The sequence below is a fragment of the Manis pentadactyla genome, chromosome 7 (genome assembly GCF_030020395.1).
Source record: "Manis pentadactyla isolate mManPen7 chromosome 7, mManPen7.hap1, whole genome shotgun sequence".
Lineage (NCBI taxonomy): Eukaryota > Metazoa > Chordata > Mammalia > Pholidota > Manidae > Manis > Manis pentadactyla.
The window spans coordinates 71,250,250-71,269,831 of record NC_080025.1 but is presented as its reverse complement, the minus strand read 5'-3'; the positions used below and the strand labels follow the sequence as shown (position 1 = coordinate 71,269,831).

The window sequence follows — 19,582 nt, the reverse complement described above, 5'->3', positions numbered from 1 at the left end:
AAAGACATGGTATAATTAGCATAATATTATACTTTTAAAAACACCCTGAATTGTTTTAGGGAGAATTTAAGACAATTTACGAGGATACATACAATGTAAGAAGATAATATAACCTAAAGTTTGGACAAAGTAAAACAAAAGTGGAAACAGAGCAGAGGCATGAATCAGATTTTAAAAGTTGTGATAAAGATGAAAACTTTGTACATTTGACTCCAGAGAGCTGGTGTTAGGCTTTTAAGCAGTGAATGCTGTACACATGCATATCCAATTAAATCATAGACAGGATTAGTGGCCTGCAAGAAAGTCTGATTAACATCTTGTAAAGAAACTTGATTGTATGGCTAAAAAAAAAATGAAGGCAAGAGAAGCTGGAGAAAAGTATGGAAAGAAAATTATGGCTTTGAAGTATGAGTTACTTAAAGAAAGTAGGAAAAATACAGTATGCACCAAAAAATAAATAATTTTCTTTTAATCCTTTGCAGTGAGCTAAGAGGTAACATGTAAGTCAGAGAATGGAGACTAAAGGTTACAAAAACATCCATTTCCCCTATGTTTAAAAGAAGTATGAGAAGTTCTAATGTGAGTTAACACTGATATGAGTTAACATTCAAATTATAAATTTGAATTGTGAAGATTCCACTTATTTTTTATCAACTGGAAGAAAACGGTGGATAAGAAAAAAGTAAATTGTAGCAGTAAATATGGAATTAAATTACAACTAAAGTAAAATGCTAAAATACATGAGACTTATTTTAATATTCCAAATTAAAGTGTAAGAGTTTTCAAACTTCCTGGGAAAAACACAGGCATTGATTTGATGGCTAAAACTTAAAAATGTTGCATATTTTTATGTATTATTTCTACCCCGAAATGTGTTTCGATTTACACATAAAAAGCATCCTTTTAATTTCCTTTCATTCATCTTCAAATAGGAGATGAACAGATACACCTCAGAAACTGTCATACTACAGAAAGACTTTTGGAGAAAAATCTTACCTGGTCTTTCTAAAGGTGCTGCTAGAAAGGGAAATTTTATTCTGTTAACGGGCAGGGTCAGAGGTGGTGTTATTAACTGTATTAGATGTAATGCCAAAGAAAGCTTCTCTTACTCCAGAACCAGGGAGCACATATATATATATGGAGACTTGTGTGGACATGTAGGGACAAGACTATAAATGTTAAGTGTTCCTGATGATTCGATAAGAGTTTCTCTACTTGCCCTTTGGCTGGTGGGGCAAGGCAGGCGAGGACATACCTCCTGGAAATTCAACCTGTTTCCTAACTTATGCAATCAACATTCAATGGAGCGGGCCTGGAGCAATCCTGAGTGGGCAGGCTGATTGGCTGGGCTGAGGAGCACTAGGGTGTGGGCTGCGCGCCCTCGCCTCACTTCCCTCCAGGAAGCCTGGACGCATCGGGGCACCGGCCTCTCCAGGCTCAAAGAAACCGAAGCCGCTGTTTGGATCCGGCGGGTGTTTCCGCTTAATTCTGAATCTGTTTTTCCAAAATCCAGGTCTTGGTGGACGTTCCCAGAGAAAGCTCAAGGTAGGGCGCGGGAAGCCGGGCACTAAATGGAGACAGGAAGGGGGTCGGGCTCTCCATTTCCTGCGCTTGGAGCCTGTGGGAGAAGAGCTTCGGGGAGGAGGGATGGGGAGATTGCTCCTGGGCAAGTCTTTGGGCACCAAGTGCGGTGAGACATGGAATCACCCGGGAGCTCCAGGAGCACCCTGAACCCATAGTTTCCGGCGACAAACACGCCTGCCGGATTCGGCTGCCCCCAGCGCGCAGAGCCAGCGCGGTGCTGGAGCCGGACTCTGAGCCTGCGGGCGGGTAGATAGAGGACGCTTTCTCCGCGGCGAATGGAGCCACAGAGGCGGCGGGCAAAGTCTACGAACCGCAAGCCACCCTCCAACTCTGCTTGCATGCAGAGCAGGAGGCGGTGCTTGGAGCTAAGCCCCTGCGGCGACCATCGCTGCGAGCGCCTCTAGAGCATCTGGGCGCGCGCACCGCCCTAAGGTCCCCCGGCTCCGCGCAGGAGGAAAGCCAGCTGCACCTCCGCCTTCTGTGGATCAGGCATTGGGCTAACGGGCTGCGGTTTCTCCTTAGGTCGCGATGGATCTTGAAGGAAGCCGCAATGGAAGAGCAGGGAAGAACTTATTGCAAATGGGCAAAAAAAGGTAGCCAGTTTGTTTCACTTTCATTGTTTACATGACTTGCGAGACTTGGGAAACTTGTTCCTAGCCTCCAGTTCTTAAATTAAATATAGAGTTAATGATGATGGTTTTAGTCCTAAACTCAAACGGTTGCTCTACAGAAGTTCGCTGGCTGAGTTGTTGTGCACAGCGTTTGCATGCTCTGCTTTGGCGAGCTGCTTCCTCTACTTTCTGGCCTCAAAAGCTAGTGCCCACATCCTCGTCAGTGTTTTATAACCTTCTACCTTACAGGCTTTACAGCAGTATCAATTGCGTCTGGGCCATGTGTGGCTTGTGCTTTGCTCCGTGGTCCAGTCTCTTACTTCTGGTAAAAGTCTTATAAACATTGCATATTTGTGGCAGAGCAGATGAGACAGAAGACCAAAATTACATTTAGGTATTAACTTTCTTTAAAAAAGCAGTATCTGACCTTTGTACAGGAAGTTCTCAAAAAAGAAGACTGCGGTGCCAAAGAAGATGAGAGCGTGGTGTGAAGTTATCCTGATTGTATAGAGAATGTAGCCACATAGGGAAGATAATTACGTTTTGATTACAGTGCAATGTTTATACAGAAAGTTTTAAACTTTACTCAATAGGTTTGTTAGTAGTAAATTGCAATATATTGTAAAATAAGTTTGTAAATGTATATATATTGTTACTAGAAACCAAGCTTTTCAGTATAAGAGAAAAGAAATACAAATGTGGATATAAAATAATTTTTAAATGTTAAATTTGAATTGGAAACTTAAATATGAACTCATTTTTTAAACAGTTCAGTTTCTGTCACTGAAAGTAACAGTAGTAATGAACACACTTAGTGCCAGATCTTGGTTTTTAAATACCATTCCTTACTAAAAGGAATCTGTACCCCATAGAGATGAGCCTGGTATCTTATGATACTTGGAACAAGGCAGTGGAGTTTATTGTAATTGTCAGAGAGGACATAGGAGCTGGCTTGAAGGAGCTTCCCCTGACTAAGACTGGGACAATTTCCACATCACAAAGAATAATGACTGTAGTTGATTGTGAAATACTGAGTACAGTATAATCCACAAATCCTTAATAAAATTCTGAGAGACGAAAGAAAACTGAAAGGATGGGAGAGGTAGAGAGAATAAAAGAATGTTCTTTACAGAAAAATGCCAGTTATCACATTGGAACATGAGTTTTTATTATTTATTAAGTAAGTATTGTTAAGGATCTTAAACCACCCAGAGAAAAATTCTAAGAATTATCCAAAATTCTTACTAACTGGAAAAAAGGAGAGTGTGGTTTACCAGTGGAGAGAGTTTCCAGTTAGCAATCTTAGCCAAGTGATCAGACCTGGCATCACTCATGGTTGAATAGTGTGTTAGTGACACCACACCACCCAGAAGTAAGTTTGCAAAAACGTTTAGTCTGAATCCAATCAAGCTTCTAGACTGATGCTGTCTAATAGAAATAAAATGTGAGCCACATTTGTAATTACTAGTTTTCTGGTAGCAACATTAAAAAGATAAAAATAGGTGAAATTAATTTTATTAAAATTAAAATAGGTGAAAATATATTTTAAGGAATCCCATATATCCACAATATCATTTCTACATGTAATCAGAAGTATTAATGAGATAATTTATAGTCTCTTTTTCATAACAAGTTCTCAAATCTGTGTATTTATACTTAGTGCACATCTCAATTTGGACTCAGTTTGAAATAGACATATCCAAGATGTGGAACATTCTATAAGACATCTGCTCTTTTTTCTAAAAAATTCAGCATTCAGTTTTGTGTTGGAGGTTGGTGAGCAGAAGGACTTCTGGATTTAAAAAAGAGACTAAAGAGACAAAACTGGCAAAAGTAATGTGTGAGCCTTGATTATATCAGAGTTTGAAAAAAGAGAGACCTATAGAAACAGATTTCTTGGGAAATTTGAATATGGGTTGGGTATCGGATGATATCAAAGTTACTGTTAATTTTCTTAGATGTCATAATGGTAGGGAAGCATATGAAGTATGATGAGGTTTGTCACTTTCAAGGGGAGCACAAAATTACCTTTCTTTAGTTAGTTTATGCCCAACACCGATCACCAGTGGTTAAGGGTAAAATTGTGATAGTAGCTAGACAGACTATCTGCAGCTAGAATTAGTCAGATGATAATTAAGGGAATTAACTCTGGAGAGCATTTCCTTGCAGTGTATATCTTAGAAGTCTGACATTGCACTGAAGAGTTTGGTATTTAGACTTTTTCATTTAAACTTGGCTTTGTTTTAGCTGTGTGACCTTGGACAAATTAACTACTTTCACCTGTCATTTTCTCAGCTCTGAAAGGACAAAAATGTGCCTGCCTCACAGAGATTAAGATAAGATTAAATGAGATCTTGTATGGGATGTGTTTACTTAGCCAGCCCCCGGACATTATAAATTTTCCAGAGTAACAGATGTTTTAAAGAACAAAAAATAAATAAAAACTTAGAGCTAAAACTCAGTTATGTGTGACTGTTCTCCTCTCATCTCGGTTCCAAGGATACTGAAACCATGTCTATTGTGAATAGGGTGGGACCGATTCTGAAGTTATGTTTGTGTATTTTGCGTGTCTATGTCCGTCTAACATCATTCCAAAGCCAAATACGGGGCACACTCTGAATTTTTTTTCTTTAGAAATGTCTTCAATTTATTGACCTCGCTTAATGTAAAGAACAAAGATGAATTTACTTTCTGAGCTTGAAAATCTGTGTAAAAATAATGCAGTTCTCTGAAATAGACTTTTCTTTTGTACATAGGAACATGCAAATGTGGAGGCAGCTCATGGTCTGCTTTCGTATCCTAGGCAGTTATGTTACATAGAGTGGAAAACATGTTACAGGGTTAGCTTCATTTGAATGTGGGCTCAAAATACTATAACCTTGTCCCGTCCAGCGGGACCTAGTTATTTGTGGGGACGAGGGGGATCCGACCTGAAAGAAAAATGGGGGCGAGAGAAGAGCGAAGGCAAGACAGTATTCTGATCAAGCCCTCAAATTTTATTGTAAGACGGGGGTAGATATACACCAGTGTTCAGGGGCAGAGTGGGCCATAGGATACTTGTAAGCAGGGGATTGGCTGCATAGCAGGGATGGCGCAGCGAGTTACATTCTGATTGGTATATGATAATGGGGAAGGAGGGGGAGAAGAGTATCTCTTGGCGCGCGCGGGCTTTCTTGTTGGCGCGCGCGGGCTCGCAGCTAATCTCCAGGAAGTGAAGCAGGAACCTCATGAACTGTGGCCATCTTGTTGTCTTTGTGTGGCTCCCAACATCTCCTCCCTTTCTATTTATTTCAGAAAGGTGGGCCTTAATCGAGTGAGGGAATAGAGGCCTGGCTCCTCCAGCAGGGTAACATTTCGCAAATGCTCTCGGTATCTTTTAGGGAGGAGAGGCAGAGCTGAAAGCCAAATTGATCTTAATATATCAAGGCTTTATGTACATATGGATACCAACCTCTATGCAAGCCAGGCGTATTCTCAGGGAGGACCAGAGAGGTTCTAGGAAGAACCCTCCCTTGCGGTACTTTGTCTCGCACTCATCTCGATGCCCATACCCTCATAGTTAGGGGTATGTCTGGTTCTGGCTGACCAGCATATGGGCCACATTAAGTACGGTGCCAGAATCGATGGTACCATGGTTGAGGCGCCTGTAAAGTTGAGAACCGGAGACCGGGAGCATTGGTTGGTTCGGTGTAAGACTCTTCATCACAGGCTGTAAGTCTGTGATAATGAACAGCAACCGCTGGCTTGACGAGCTGGTCAACCTGCTCTCGAATAAAAACTGTCAGTTTTCTTAAGGCCCAAGGGCCAAGAGACACTAAAAGGAAGAATCCTGCCAAGGGTCCAAGGATGGTGGGGATCAGAGTAGTTAACCAAGGGGTGGCAGAGGTCCAGTTTTTATACCAGGCCTCATCCTTTTCTCTTTGTTTTTGCCTGGCTTCTAGGTTTTTCTTAACTTTATCAATGCTATCTTGCACTAACCCTGTTTTGTCTTTATAGAAGCAACATTCTTCTTTAAGAGCAGCGCAGAGGCCTCCTTCTTTCAGGAAAAGGAGGTCTAACCCTCGGCGATTTTGGAGCACTACCTCAGAGAGAGAGACAACAGATTCTTTCAGGCTGTCTAAACCTTCTTGCAGATTTTGTATGTCTTTATCAATAGCCTGACTAAGAGCATAATATTGTTGCTTAGAAGTAATTATGGAGGCAATGCCTGTTCCAGCCCCAGCTGCTCCTAATCCTAATATTACAGATAAGGTAATGGCGGTTACTGGCTCACGCTTAGTGCGAGTAGAGCCCGAGTAATATGGAAGGAGGTCTTCGGTGGGATGTATGGAAATCTTGGGCATGAGCATGACTAAAACACAATATTCATTGTTAGATATTAGCAAGCGCGGGTTAACAGAGGGCGTTATGCCAAAGGAGCAAGCAAAATAAGTACCGTTGGGCGCGACAAGGAATTCATAGGACAGCGGGGGTGAGAAGGAGCTGTTACAAATGGGTATTAGCTGAGGGGGTAGACGCAAGATGGGGCTATGTATACAGAGGCCTATTCCCGAAAGCTGCGTCAATGTGAGACCCGGAGAGGTCTCTGAAAAACGGGAGGGGTCTGACCAGCGAGTCTTGCTGGAGTCATTGGTAAGTATGAGGTCTGCTGAGGTGTTTACTAAAACTGCTATCCCTTCGTAAAACGGGGGAACGGGGGAGAAACATAACCAGCACTCGCTATATCCAGTGGAGTTAAGGGATTCTGCAGTCACATTAGCTAGGCCTTTAAGGATTTCGCCTGTAGAGGGTAAAACTGGGGGGAGCAAGGCCTGGAAAACAGTACTAGTAGACAGGGGAGAAGGGTTAGAAGGTCTTGGGTCTCTTGCCTTAGGGGCAATAGGGCCAAGGACAACGTGCTTGTTGGCGTTTGGAATGGATCGAATTAATTTGATTTTAAAAGTGAGCCCAGGGTCCTTTCCTGAAACATAAAGCCTTAGCCCCCATTCATGTCCCCTGAGCCATCCATCAATAGGGGCCCTTTTTCCCTTGTCAGTAAAGGCAATGGAGAGCGGTGTACATCGCCCCCTTGTGGATTGGGTGCTTTGACATTCTGGGGTAACAGTTGAGTTAGGCTTGGGATTCCAAGCCCTACTTACAGTTATATAATCCCAGGTGGAGCTAGGCTTCCAACTAGCATCTCCTGTAGTCTCACACCCCCAGGAGTCACAGAAATAGGAGTCTCTATATCCACATTTATAGTTAAGGGCTCGATCTCTATGAGCTCCCGGGCAAACATAAAATTCTGTTTCTCTGAGGTAGGTTCTCCTAGGGGTGTTGTTACACCCAGGAGAGGTGGTAGATTGTCCCTCAGGGTAGGTCTCAGGGGAGGTGGAAAAAGGAAAGTAAATGTCTGGGGTCCCCCAGGCCGCAGAAGCTCCAGCGGCCAAGTCACAGAGGTCAGGGGCAAGAACAGGCCATGGGGGGGAACTTGCTAAGGTAGAAGAACTGAAAACGACGTCTCCTGCTTCACTGGTGACTGTCCAGGTGAAATTGAAAATCTGATGGGTCCAAACGGGGCGAAAGGTCATGACGAGGGTCAATAGTGTACAAATCTTCATTTTTGCCTTCTGAAAATAAACAGAAAGGGAAGGCTTCTCAGGGGTTAATATGCCCTGGACTGGAATTATTATTGTTTTTGCCTCTATTTGTGTCTATGAGTTTAATGAGCCTATCTGGGAGCCATCGGGCATTTTGTGCCTTAGCATCATATATACAAGCATGTCCTTTCCCCCATATGAGCACAGGGTCAGGCCCGTGCCATGTGTTGGTCATCGGATCTCTCCACATAGCTTGTGCATAATTATCTGCCGTGGAGGGATGCCAAAGGCGATCAGCAGCGGTTTTACCCGCGGAGTCATAAGTAAGGAAATTAAGAACAAACAGTGCATGATTTAGGAGTGTCTTTGCATTACCTGTTTTCGGATAGAGTACTTCTCCCCCCGACTGAAGTTTGAATAACATGTTTTTAAGGGTTAAGTGGGCTCTTTCAACAATGCCTTGGCCTTGGGGATTATAGGGAATTCCTGTTATGTGCTTAATACCTAACTGCGCACAGAACTGTTTAAAGCTAGAGCTGGCGTATCCAGGCCCATTGTCAGTTTTTAAGATTTTAGGTGGTGGTAGATATGCCAGGCATGAGAGAACATGGGTAATAACATTTTTAGTTGCCTCTCCCGTTTGCAAGGATGCACATAGGAAACCACTACATGTGTCAATAGACACATGGATATATTTTAATTTACCAAAGGGAGGGTAATGAGTGACATCCATTTGCCATATCTCTCCTGGAATCAACCCCCGGGGGTTGATTCCGTTATGAGGCTCTGGGAGGAGAGTTAGACATCCTTGACATTGCCGAACTATTTGGCGGGCCTGTTCTCGGGTGATTGAAAATTTGAGTCTAAGAGTATGAGCATTGAGATGATGTAGTTCATGAGCCCGTTGGGCTGCAGCCAAGGGTGAGTCTGACGTGACAGAGGCTACTAATTGAGTCGCCAGATCAACTCTGTCATTGCCTTTGGCAAGCGGCCCTGGAAGGCCAGTGTGAGCGCGTATGTGCCCGATGAAAAAAGGGGCATCGCGGTTTAGAATTAATTTTTGCAATTTTGCGAATAGGGGGGAAGCATTTGTAGAGGGACGTATGTAAGGCACTGTCTCTAATAGGGGAACAGAGGTTGCTACATAGGCACTGTCAGTGTAAAGGTTAAAGGGGGCATCTATTAAAAGCTCAAAAACTTTGATTATTGCAGTTAGTTCAACAAGTTGTGCAGAAGAGAGGTCTGTCTGTATTCGAGTAACTTGCCCATTAATACTGAAAGCGGCTATACCGGAGGAGGACCCATCAGAGAACACCATTACGGCCCCAGCAATTGGCGTGGTTTTAGTCCTCTTGGGAAAGACAACCGGGGTCTTTTGAAGGAACTGGACTAATCTGTCTGCAGGGTAATGATTGTCTATTGTCCCCTGGAAGGAGGTGCAGCTAATTGCCCAATCATCATCATGTTGAATAAGCCATTGTAATTGAGATGTATTGTATGGGAGGGTTATAACTTCAGGGTCTCTCCCAAACAACTTGAGAGCTGCCTCTCGGCCTAAACGTAAGAGGGCAGCAACTAATTGAGGATAGGTAGCTAAGACTCTAGGGGGGGAGGCTGGCAAATGAACCCAAAATAGTGGATGGTTTTGCCAAAGGACTCCTGTAGGGGAGAAGGGGGTAGGGAAAATGAGCAGCCACAAACTTAGATGTGGAGAGAAGTAGCTAATGGTCTGTTCAGAAATAGCCTGCTCTACAATGGTTAAAGCCCTTTGTGCTTCTGATGAAAGCGAGCGGGGGGAGGAAGGATCAGGGTCTCCACGTAGGACATCAAACAAGGGCTTTAACTCTCCGGTGGTCAGCTTTAAATAAGGCCTGAGCCAGTTGATGTCTCCTAGCAGACGCTGAAAATCATTAAGAGTGTTTAAGGAGCTTCTCTTTAACTGAATTTTTTGAGTGAGGATTTTATTAGAAAATAATTCAAAGCCTAAAAAAAGTTGGGGGGGGTGGACCTGGACTTTTTCTGGGGAAATTTGTAGTCCTCGATCTCGGAGGGCAGTGACTAGCTGTTGACTGGCCGCATAGAGCTGTTGCTGGTCAGGACCGGCAAGAAGAATATCATCCATATAATGGATAATATACAAAGTGGGGAAGAGCAACCTAAAGGGGTCTATAGTCTGGGCTATAAACTTTTGGCAAAGAGTGGGGCTGTTGGCCATTCCTTGTGGGAGAACTCTCCACTGAAACCGGGGAGAAGGCCCTACACAATTGGTAATGGGTATACTAAAGGCAAAACGTTTGCAATCATCAGGATGCAAAGGTATGGAGAAAAAGCAATCTTTTAGATCAATTACTAATTTGACATACCCTTTAGGGATGGCTATTGGAGAGGGAATTCCCGGTTGTAATGCGCCCATAGAGACCATAGTCTTATTAACCGCCCTGAGGTCTTGTAGGAGCCTCCACTTGCCTGATTTCTTTTGGATTACAAAGATTGGGGTGTTCCAAGGGGATGTAGAAGGTTCAATATGTCCAGCAGCCAGCTGTTCCTGCACTAACTCTATGGCTGCATTTAATTTTGTAGTGGTAAGGGGCCATTGATCGATCCAGACAGGAACATCACTTTTCCAAGTAATCTTGTCTGCCTGGAGTGCAGGAGGAGCAACGGCCCTTACGAAAAATGTTTTTCAAACCCTAAACCTGAGCGGTCTATCTTAGGCGTGGCCAGTATCGGGTTGGGATCTCCCTGTTTTAGTTTGCCCAACCCCTGACCAGGGAGGTAACCCTGTGAAAGCATCTGCTGTGTTACAACTTCATTAGGGCTACACATGATGACCTTCATTTGAGAAAGGATATCTCTTCCCCAAAGATTTACCGGCAACCCAGGAACTACGAAGGGTTGAATGAATCCGGTATTTCCTTCTTCATCTTCCCAGTTTAATAACTGTGAGCTCTGTAAGGTGTTTCTTGACTGCCCAATTCCTTGTAGATGGGTCAAGGAAGCGTGTAAGGGCCAGCTGGAGGGCCATGAAGCCTGAGATATGACCGTAGAGTCGGCCCCGGAATCTAAAATTCCTTCAAATACTTTTCCTTGGATCTTAAGTTTAAGAGTGGGGCGTTCTTTAGTAATAGCTTGGATCCAATATAAGTCTGAAGAACCTGGGGTAGAGGAGCCTCGCTGCTTATGAATAGCAGGGTGAGATGTACTTAAAGGGAGGGGGAGCGCCTGCGCAAGGCGCTGACCTTTCATAATGCTGACAGGGCACTGGGGGGCACTAGCAAGAATTTTTATTTCTCCAGTATAGTCATTGTCAACTAAGGAAGGGTGGACAATAAGGCCGTTTATTGTGGTGGAAGCTCGCCCTAAAATTAGAAAATAAGTATCTTTGGGAGGTGGGCCATAAATTCCTGTGGAAATAATTGTAATTCCCTCTTCAGGCGTTAATATTGTTGAGGAGGAGGCACAGAGGTCAAGTCCTGCACTCCCGGGTGTGGCCCGATAGAGGGCGGGAGTGCTACAGCTAGGCTGTTCCCCGAGGCCGGCTGAAATGGAATTGGCTGGGGGGCCCGGGGCTGGCCCCTCAGCCCGTTTCCCTGAAAAGGGGGGGTGAAAGGATTTGTGGTACTGTAAAAAGGATTTGTTGGATTGTTACGGCACTCTTTGGCCCAGTGCCGCCCCTTATGGCAGCGAGGGCAAATACCGGGGACTGACCCAACTCTAGGAGGAGGAGCTGTGGTAGGGCATTGGCGAGCGAAATGGCCTGGCTGTCCACATTTAAAGCAGTTACGCATAGGCGGTGCGCCCCTGGGGAAGGAAGGAGGATAAGAAGCCGGGGGAGTTTGAACAGCGGCACCTACAGCTAAAAGGGCTTGGACTTTGGATGTAAAAGGATCGACATCTCTACACATTCTCAGCATTTCATCAAGAGTTTTGTCTTGAGTCTTACCGCGGAGGACGGCTCGACATGCCGAATTGGCGTTTTCATAGGCTAGCTGTTTTACAATCTTATCATTGGCAGCCGCGGAACCAAGGGTCCTTTCGGTGGCCTCTAACAGTCTGCTAACAAATTCGCTATAGTCTTCTTGCGAGCTTTGAGTGATCTTAGTTAGAGGAGTGTTAGCAGTCCCGGAAGCAGGGAGTGATATCCAAGCGCCCAAAGCGGCATCTTTCACTTGAGATAAAAGACCAAGGGGAAGGCGCTGCTGCCTGGTTTCAGAGATATATCTGCCCTGTCCCGTAAGCTTATCAAAAGTCCAGGACGCTGTTGGGGAATGAGGGTCTTTTACATTGGCAGCAGCGATGGTCTGACAGCGGTCAGCAAAATCTGCCTTCCAAGTTAAAAACTGACCACGGGTAAGCACAGCCTGGACTATACGCAGCCATTCACCTGGGAGTAAATGTCCTCCTCGAGACAGCGAATCAAGAACAGAAAGGGTAAAAGGGGCATTGGGGCCATAAGCTTTAACGGCCGCGTTCAGCTCTTTTAAGCTTTTGAAATGGATTTTGTGAAATTCTCTAGGGCCATCAGCAGGCTCGGCCGGCTCTGGCTCAGCCTGCTCCTCTCCCTCACTTTCTATTTCCTGAGCAGCAGGGGCGTCTTCGCCGTCGCTTTCAAGATCGCCCTCTTCCGGGCTATGTGTTGTGGAGGTGGGGCCAGAGCGGGCGGAGGCCCGGGTAAGAACAGGAAAGAGCAGTTTTTTAGGTTGTTTTTTAGGTTTTGTGGCTGTAAGCGGTTTCTTAGAGAGGCCCCTTTGCGAATATAATGCGGGACGAACTGGTTGGGAGACAACTAATTTTTGGAGATGGCAAGTTATTCTTTGTTCTACTATCTGTGCTATTAGGTCTTCAGTGCTGGTAGGGGGGCTAACAGGACCGGGAGCCGGAGGGGGTAGCGGAGGGGCCGACGGGGGCAAAAAGGCCGGGGCGCAAACATTGGGAGGCTGAATAGAGGGAGTGTAAGAGGCTCTTTTCAAAACTGGGGGTGTGTAAGAAGGGGGGTTAAGCGACGGGGCGGCAAGAGGCCAATCTGGGTTGTGATACTTGGCCGCTTCGTCTTCTAGTTCAGCCGCGTCTCTCGGATCTAAAGGCTCGCCATTTTGGCTCTTAGTCACGACTGGAAAAACCTTTTGTGTATCGACAAAGTCCGAATCTCGAGGGAGAGGCGGATAAATGCAACATTTGGGAGGGGTATCATGGAGGGCACCGAGCAAAGATGGTGTCGGGCTAGGGGAGGGGGATTTAGCTGATTTTGGGGCAGGGGGATCACTCGAAAGAGACGATTTTGAGGCCGCCCGAGATAGGGGGCGGAGGCAATATTCTGCCACTGACAAGAGTTGACGTTTATCAGGGTCAGTATTTTCAACAATATCTCTGATAAGACCCCAATAGGAAAATACTGAAACAGGAACAGAGTCAGGGCCGTTTTTGATAAGATAATCATTTAAATCTCTACCTACTTTCTGCCATTTTTTAGGATGAATTTCGGGGCCATTAATGATAAACCACGGACAGACTTCATCAACAAAAATAAAAAACTTTACCAAGTCTTTCTTTTTAACTCGAACTCCTCTCTCCCTAAGTGAACTTTTTAGGTCTCTTATGAAGACCGCTTCTTTACTTAATTTAGTTCCCATTTTCTTGTAAGGCGGCCGGTACTCACCAGGGACGACGACCTCCGTGAGCGGCGAAAGGCGTCTCCTATTGTTTCATCAAGAAGGGGTCTGGCCAGACGATATCTTACTCGGGGGTCCGCCTGCGAAGGATCCGTGCCTCGAGCCCCACGTTGGGCGCCACTTGTCCCGTCCAGCGGGACCTAGTTATTTGTGGGGACGAGGGGGATCCGACCTGAAAGAAAAATGGGGGCGAGAGAAGAGCGAAGGCAAGACAGTATTCTGATCAAGCCCTCAAATTTTATTGTAAGACGGGGGTAGATATACACCAGTGTTCAGGGGCAGAGTGGGCCATAGGATACTTGTAAGCAGGGGATTGGCTGCATAGCAGGGATGGCGCAGCGAGTTACATTCTGATTGGTATATGATAATGGGGAAGGAGGGGGAGAAGAGTATCTCTTGGCGCGCGCGGGCTTTCTTGTTGGCGCGCGCGGGCTCGCAGCTAATCTCCAGGAAGTGAAGCAGGAACCTCATGAACTGTGGCCATCTTGTTGTCTTTGTGTGGCTCCCAACATAACCTCCTTATGCCTGAGGACAGCTTTTAGACACTTTACAACCATCTTTTTTGACTGTAGCTTTTCTAGATTGCATTTATTGCTGTAATGGTTCCTCAGGGCTCCAGACCTCCTCTCAGAATTAGATTTGCTCATAGAGAGTGATTTAATTACCTTTCTTCTTAGGTTAGTTTTATGCCCAGCATCTGATGGCCAGTGGTAGAGGGAATGATGAAGGATAAAATTGAGGTAGTTACTAGGTAGAGTATCTATAGCTAGAATTAATCAGATAATAATTAAGGAATTAAGTAGTTACTAGGTAGAGTATCTATAGCTAGAATTAATCAGATAATAATTAAGGAAGTTAACTCTGGAGAGTATGAATGATTTTCTAATCACAGATCTTTCTCAGCTCTCAGTAAACCCATTGAGAGTTGAAAATGCATCTAATACACCTAACCTAGACTACTTTCAACATGTTCAGAATGCTTACATTAACTTACCATTGGGCAAAATCATCTAACACAAAGCCTATTTTATAATAAAGTGTTGAAGATAATTCATTGAACGCTGTGCTGAAAGTGAAAAACAGAAAGGCTGTCTGGGTGCAGGATGTTGTCAGCATATTGGATGTTTCCCTGGTGATCACATGGCTTCCTGGGAGCTGTGGCTGGCTGCCGCTGCCCAGCAGCGTAACAGAGAATCATACTACTTATCGCTAGCCCGGGAAAAGGTCAAAATTCAAAGTATGGTTTCCACTGAATGCATATTGCTTTCATGCCATTGTAAAGTCAAAACCTTAGTTGAACTATTGTACATTGGGGACTGTCTGTAGACTAAAAACAGGAAGCTCTCTCTTTTTAGTATTATTTCTTTAATTGCAAAAGTTACGTGTCTGGGTGTGTATTCATCATAGAAAATTAGGAACTACCAAAGGCACAAGGAAAAAGATATTTTGTTAGAAATCTCAATACCCTTGGTCACCACATTTATAGATTTCTAAGATACATATAAACATATTTAAACTTAATAAATGGGATCAACTATTAACTACAGAACCAGTTAAGTCTTGTGGTACACACTTTATAGTCTAGTCATAACACACCAGTCATTTTTTTAAATGTCACTGGGGGAGGTTTTTTAACTGAGTAATATATTTTAGACATGTTTCTTTGTCCTATTTGTTATTAAATATAAGGTCTATGCTAATTTGTTAATTTAAAAAATTTATGTGATTTTAAAAATTTCATGCAATGTAATTGCTGTGTTTTCCAGTGAAAAAGACAAGAAGAAAGAAAAGAAACCAACTGTCAGTACGTTTGCAATGGTGAGTTTGAATTTATTCTCTATTTGAAGTGCTTTGGAAATTTGATTTCTCCTTACCTAGAAAAATAGTTCATCTGGTATGGTAGTTTGAGGTAAAATGAATTGGTTTAATTTAGTTTCTTTTCAGGGGAGTGCTGATGGTCATTTGCCATGTGAATTGAGCCTCAACAATCACCTTTCTTGACCTACATGTCAGTATTTTCCTAATGAGTTATGTTGTTAGTGATCTGTTATCTGTGCAAGTGATGGTCTCAGCCATCTATATAGAGGACACCAGCCACATGGAGTGTGATTTAAATATGACACAAGGTTTCCTGTCATCATTGGCTCTGAAATCCTGATAGGTTTGAGATCAAAGTCCTAGGCACCCAAAAAATAGATGTTAGCAATGGATTATTTATTATTATTATTATGACATATTCCTCTGTGCTGAATAACTGGGAATTTAGAACTTGAAAGACTTAATATGTCATTTTCTGTTTGAATGGTGGTTGCTTAGAAGCTTTTCTTTAATCAGACTTGGAATTAGACAGGGATTTTATAGTTGTGGCTGGTTGATGGTCTCTCTACCTGGATCCTTTTTTTCCCAAGAATAAGACTTAGGTGAACTCTAAGATTAGAATCTGGAAGACTTCTGAACCAACTTAATTAATTGGTTCAGAATGTAGTACCAGTACTATATCTGTGGTAGTCATAACACACCAGACATTATTTAAATGTTATGGGGGGAGAGATAGGTAGGCTATCTTGTAAAATGGATATGAATAAACTCAACATAAAATAGATAGAGGCAGGAAAAAACAGTTGCCTGACTTTTTTTTTTTTGTATCATTAATATACAGTTACTTGAATAACATTACGGTTACTAGACTCCCCCTATTATCAAGTCCCCCCACATACCCCATTACATACTGATGACTCCACGGTTGTCTTCCATGCTCTTCATTTCTCCAGTATGTTTCCACCTGTCATCCCATCTGCAATCTCTTGGAATTTTTCAGAGATGAGACTATGTATTGGGCCTCTCAGAAAGACTACTGGAGTGACCAAGTGACAGTTTTTGTTTTAGATATCATTCATGTGTCCTTGTAGTGAAAGAACTACAAGATTATTCCCAAGATTTAATTTCAATTCTGTCATTTTGGAAACAAAACATTCATCTTATGTAGTTATTTGTAGCTCAGATTTTTTGAAGATGTCTTGTATTTTAGAAAGTTTAACAGACCTAATATATAGAGGTAATCCTATCAATACAATCAAGCCACAAAAGAATAAAAACCTGGAGTTAGAATATGAGGTAATAATGGTAACACGTGTAGCATACACAGAACAGCACACTTTCTATGTACTTTTTTTCCTCTTGTTTTTTCTTTTGGTATCATTAATCTACAATTACATGAGGAACATTATGTTTACTACGCTACCCCTTCACCAAGTCCCCCCCACAAACCCCATTACAGTCACTGTCCATCGGCGTAGTAAGACGCTGTAGAGTCACTACTTGTCTTCTCTGAGTTGTACATCCCTCCCCGTACCCCTCCCACATTATACATGCTAATCGTGATGCCCCCTTTCTCCCCCCCCCCCACCTTTTCCTGCCCTTCCCACCCATCCTCCCCAGTTGCTTTCCCTTTGGTAACTGTTAGTCCATTCTTGGGTTCTGTGATTCTGCTGCTATTTTGTTTCTTCAGTTTTTTCTTTGTTCTTATACTCCACATATGAGTGAAATCATTTGGTACTTGTCTTTCTCCGCCTGGCTTATTTCACCAATCATAATATCCTCTAGCTCCATCCATGTAGTTGCAAATGGTAGGATTTGTTTTCTTCTTATGGCTGAATAATATTCTATTGTGTATATGTACCACATCTTCTTTATCCGTTCACCTACCGATGGACACTTAGGTTGCTTCCATTTCTTGGCTATTGTAAACAGTGTTGCGATAAACATAGGGGTGCATCTGTCTTTTTCAAACTGGGCTGCTGCATTCTTAGGGTAAATTCCTAGGAGTGGAATTCCTGGGTCAAATGGTGTTTTTATTTTGAGTTTTTTGAGAAACCTCCATACTGCTTTCCACAATGGTTGAACTAATTTACATTCCCACCAGCAGTGTAGGAGAGTTCCCCTTTCTCCACAACCTCACCAACATTTGTTGTTGTCTGTCTTGGATTGTGGCGATCCTTACTGGTGTGAGGTGATATCTCATTGTGGTTTTAATTTGCATTTCTTTGATGACAAGTGATGTGGAACATCTTTTTATGTGTCTGCTGGCCATCTGAATTTCTTCTTTGGAGAACTGTCTGTTCAGCTCCTCTGCCCGTTTTTTAATTGGATTATTTACTTTTTGTTTGTTGAGGTGCGTGAGCTCTTTATATATTTTGGATGTCAACCCTTTATCGGATCTGTCGTTTATGAATATATTCTTCCATACTGTAGGATACCTTTTTGTTCTATTGATGGTGACCTTTGCTGTACAGAAGCTTTTCAGCTTGATATAGTCCCACTTGTTCATTTTTGCTTTTGTTTCCATTGTCTGGGGAGATATGTTCATGAAGAAGTCACTCATGGTTATGTCCATGAGATTTTTGCCTATGTTTTTTTCTAAGAGCTCTATGGTTTCATGACTTCCATTCAGGTCTTTGATCCATTTTGAATTTACTTTTGTGTATGGGGTTAGACAGTGATCCAGTTTAATTCTCTTGCATGTAGCTGTCCAGTTTTGCCAACACCAGCTGTTGAAGAGGCTGTCATTTTCCCATTGTATGTCCATGGCTCCTTTATCGAATATTAATTGACCATATATGTTTGGGTTAATGTTTGGAGTCTCTATTCGGTTCCACTGGTCTGTGGGTCTTGTGCCAGTACCAAATTGTCTTGATTACTGTGGCTTTGTAGTAGAGCTTGAAGTTGCGGAGTGAGACACCCCCCCCAACTTTATTCTTCCTTTTCAGGGTTGTTTTGTCTATTCGTGGTCTTTGGTAGTTCCATATGAATTTTAGAACTATTTGTTCCAGTTCATTGAAGAATGCTGTTGGTATTTTGATAGGGATTGCATTGAATCTGTAGATTGCTTTAGGCAGGATGGCCATTTTGACGTTCTATGTACTTTTATATGACCTCATTTAATCCTTACAACTGCCTTTGAGGTAGGTATTATTATATTCTCATTTTATAGATGAGGAAGCTGAAACCAGATATATTAACTTGCCTGCTGATAAACAGCGTGGCCAGGATTCAAATCTGGAAAGTTCATGTTCCAAATTGCTCTGCCCATGATGGCACAGAAGGAATGTATTCTAAGCTTTTTGACAAAGAGCTGTACTACTTATGGGGCTTCTCCTTGGGTCTTTTTTTCTGAAGGGTTGACATAGAACACTGTGGACTTCTAAATGGATATATTCATAATGGTTCACAGTAAAATGCTGATGTGATTGGCATTGCTGATTGCTTGTTAGTAACAGTTTCCAGCAAAGACAAAAACCCAGGGATGTAAGGATTTCTAAGAACCTCAGAGTCAACGATTCCTTAGGACATACAAGGCTCAGTATGTTGTCATAGTCATGGCTTAGACGATTATAGCAAAAAGATACAAAGCAAAATCAGCAATCGCAAGAGGAAAGGGGAAGGGAGAAGGCCAGAAGAAACCAGGCACATGCTCCCAGAGTCCTCCCCCGGTGGAGTCCCACTTACTTCCCCCAGCAATGAATTGTGCCCACCTGTGTGAAATGCTCCCCATCAGAGAAACTCAGAGTCAGTGCCCGAGGTTTTTGCTAGAGGCTATGGAGACAGCATGTTCCAAAATTCCAGACTCCCAGAAGGAAGGCAGGTGTTCAGCATAAAGTACATGGTACAAATAGTTCGACCACTTGTGTCATTTGGAATGATGTTAAGTAACCCTCCCAAAATCCAAGTTCTAAATACTAGCTGCGGGGCCGCCTTGAATCAGGCCTTTCTAAACCCAGCAGTCTTAGGCTTGCAATATTAGTAACTGTTTTCTGCACACCATCCCTGTGGACTTATTTCCACTATGATACTTTCTAGCAGTCTTGAAACAGTGGTGAAAAAGAGGTGAGGAATAGATTCAAATTTTTTTACAAGCCTTTATTTTATCAGGCTCTGTTTCAACATCTATAGAAACACAAATGTGCAACACATTCTAAAGCAAGTGAGGAAATGGTACAGATGGAAATGAAGGCAGGAAAAATACAAGTTAGACTGCAGTTGCTCCTAAAGCACTCCTTAAAAGTCATACACTCTTGCTGGGATTGTTCTGCGGATTCAACTCAGAGCTTTGTACTTTATGTATCTTATTGAAACGTGAACT

At 43.1% G+C, this 19,582-nt stretch overlaps 1 protein-coding gene across 2 annotated transcripts in view; it reads left to right on the top strand.

The window, feature by feature from the left end:
* ABCB1 (ATP binding cassette subfamily B member 1) overlaps positions 1-19,582 on the top strand; it is a 223,087-nt gene that overhangs the window by 106,993 nt on the left and 96,512 nt on the right. Inside the window, exons 1-3 of one of the 2 annotated variants that reach the window (XM_036911836.2) lie at positions 1,385-1,545; positions 2,107-2,177; positions 15,210-15,261. In XM_036911836.2, the coding sequence (XP_036767731.2) occupies positions 2,113-2,177; positions 15,210-15,261 (117 nt within the window). In that variant the 5' untranslated portion in view covers positions 1,385-1,545; positions 2,107-2,112. Of the gene's footprint in view, positions 1-1,384; positions 1,546-2,106; positions 2,178-15,209; positions 15,262-19,582 lie in introns of those variants that run through there. The other variant, XM_057504470.1, reaches the window with a different exon arrangement.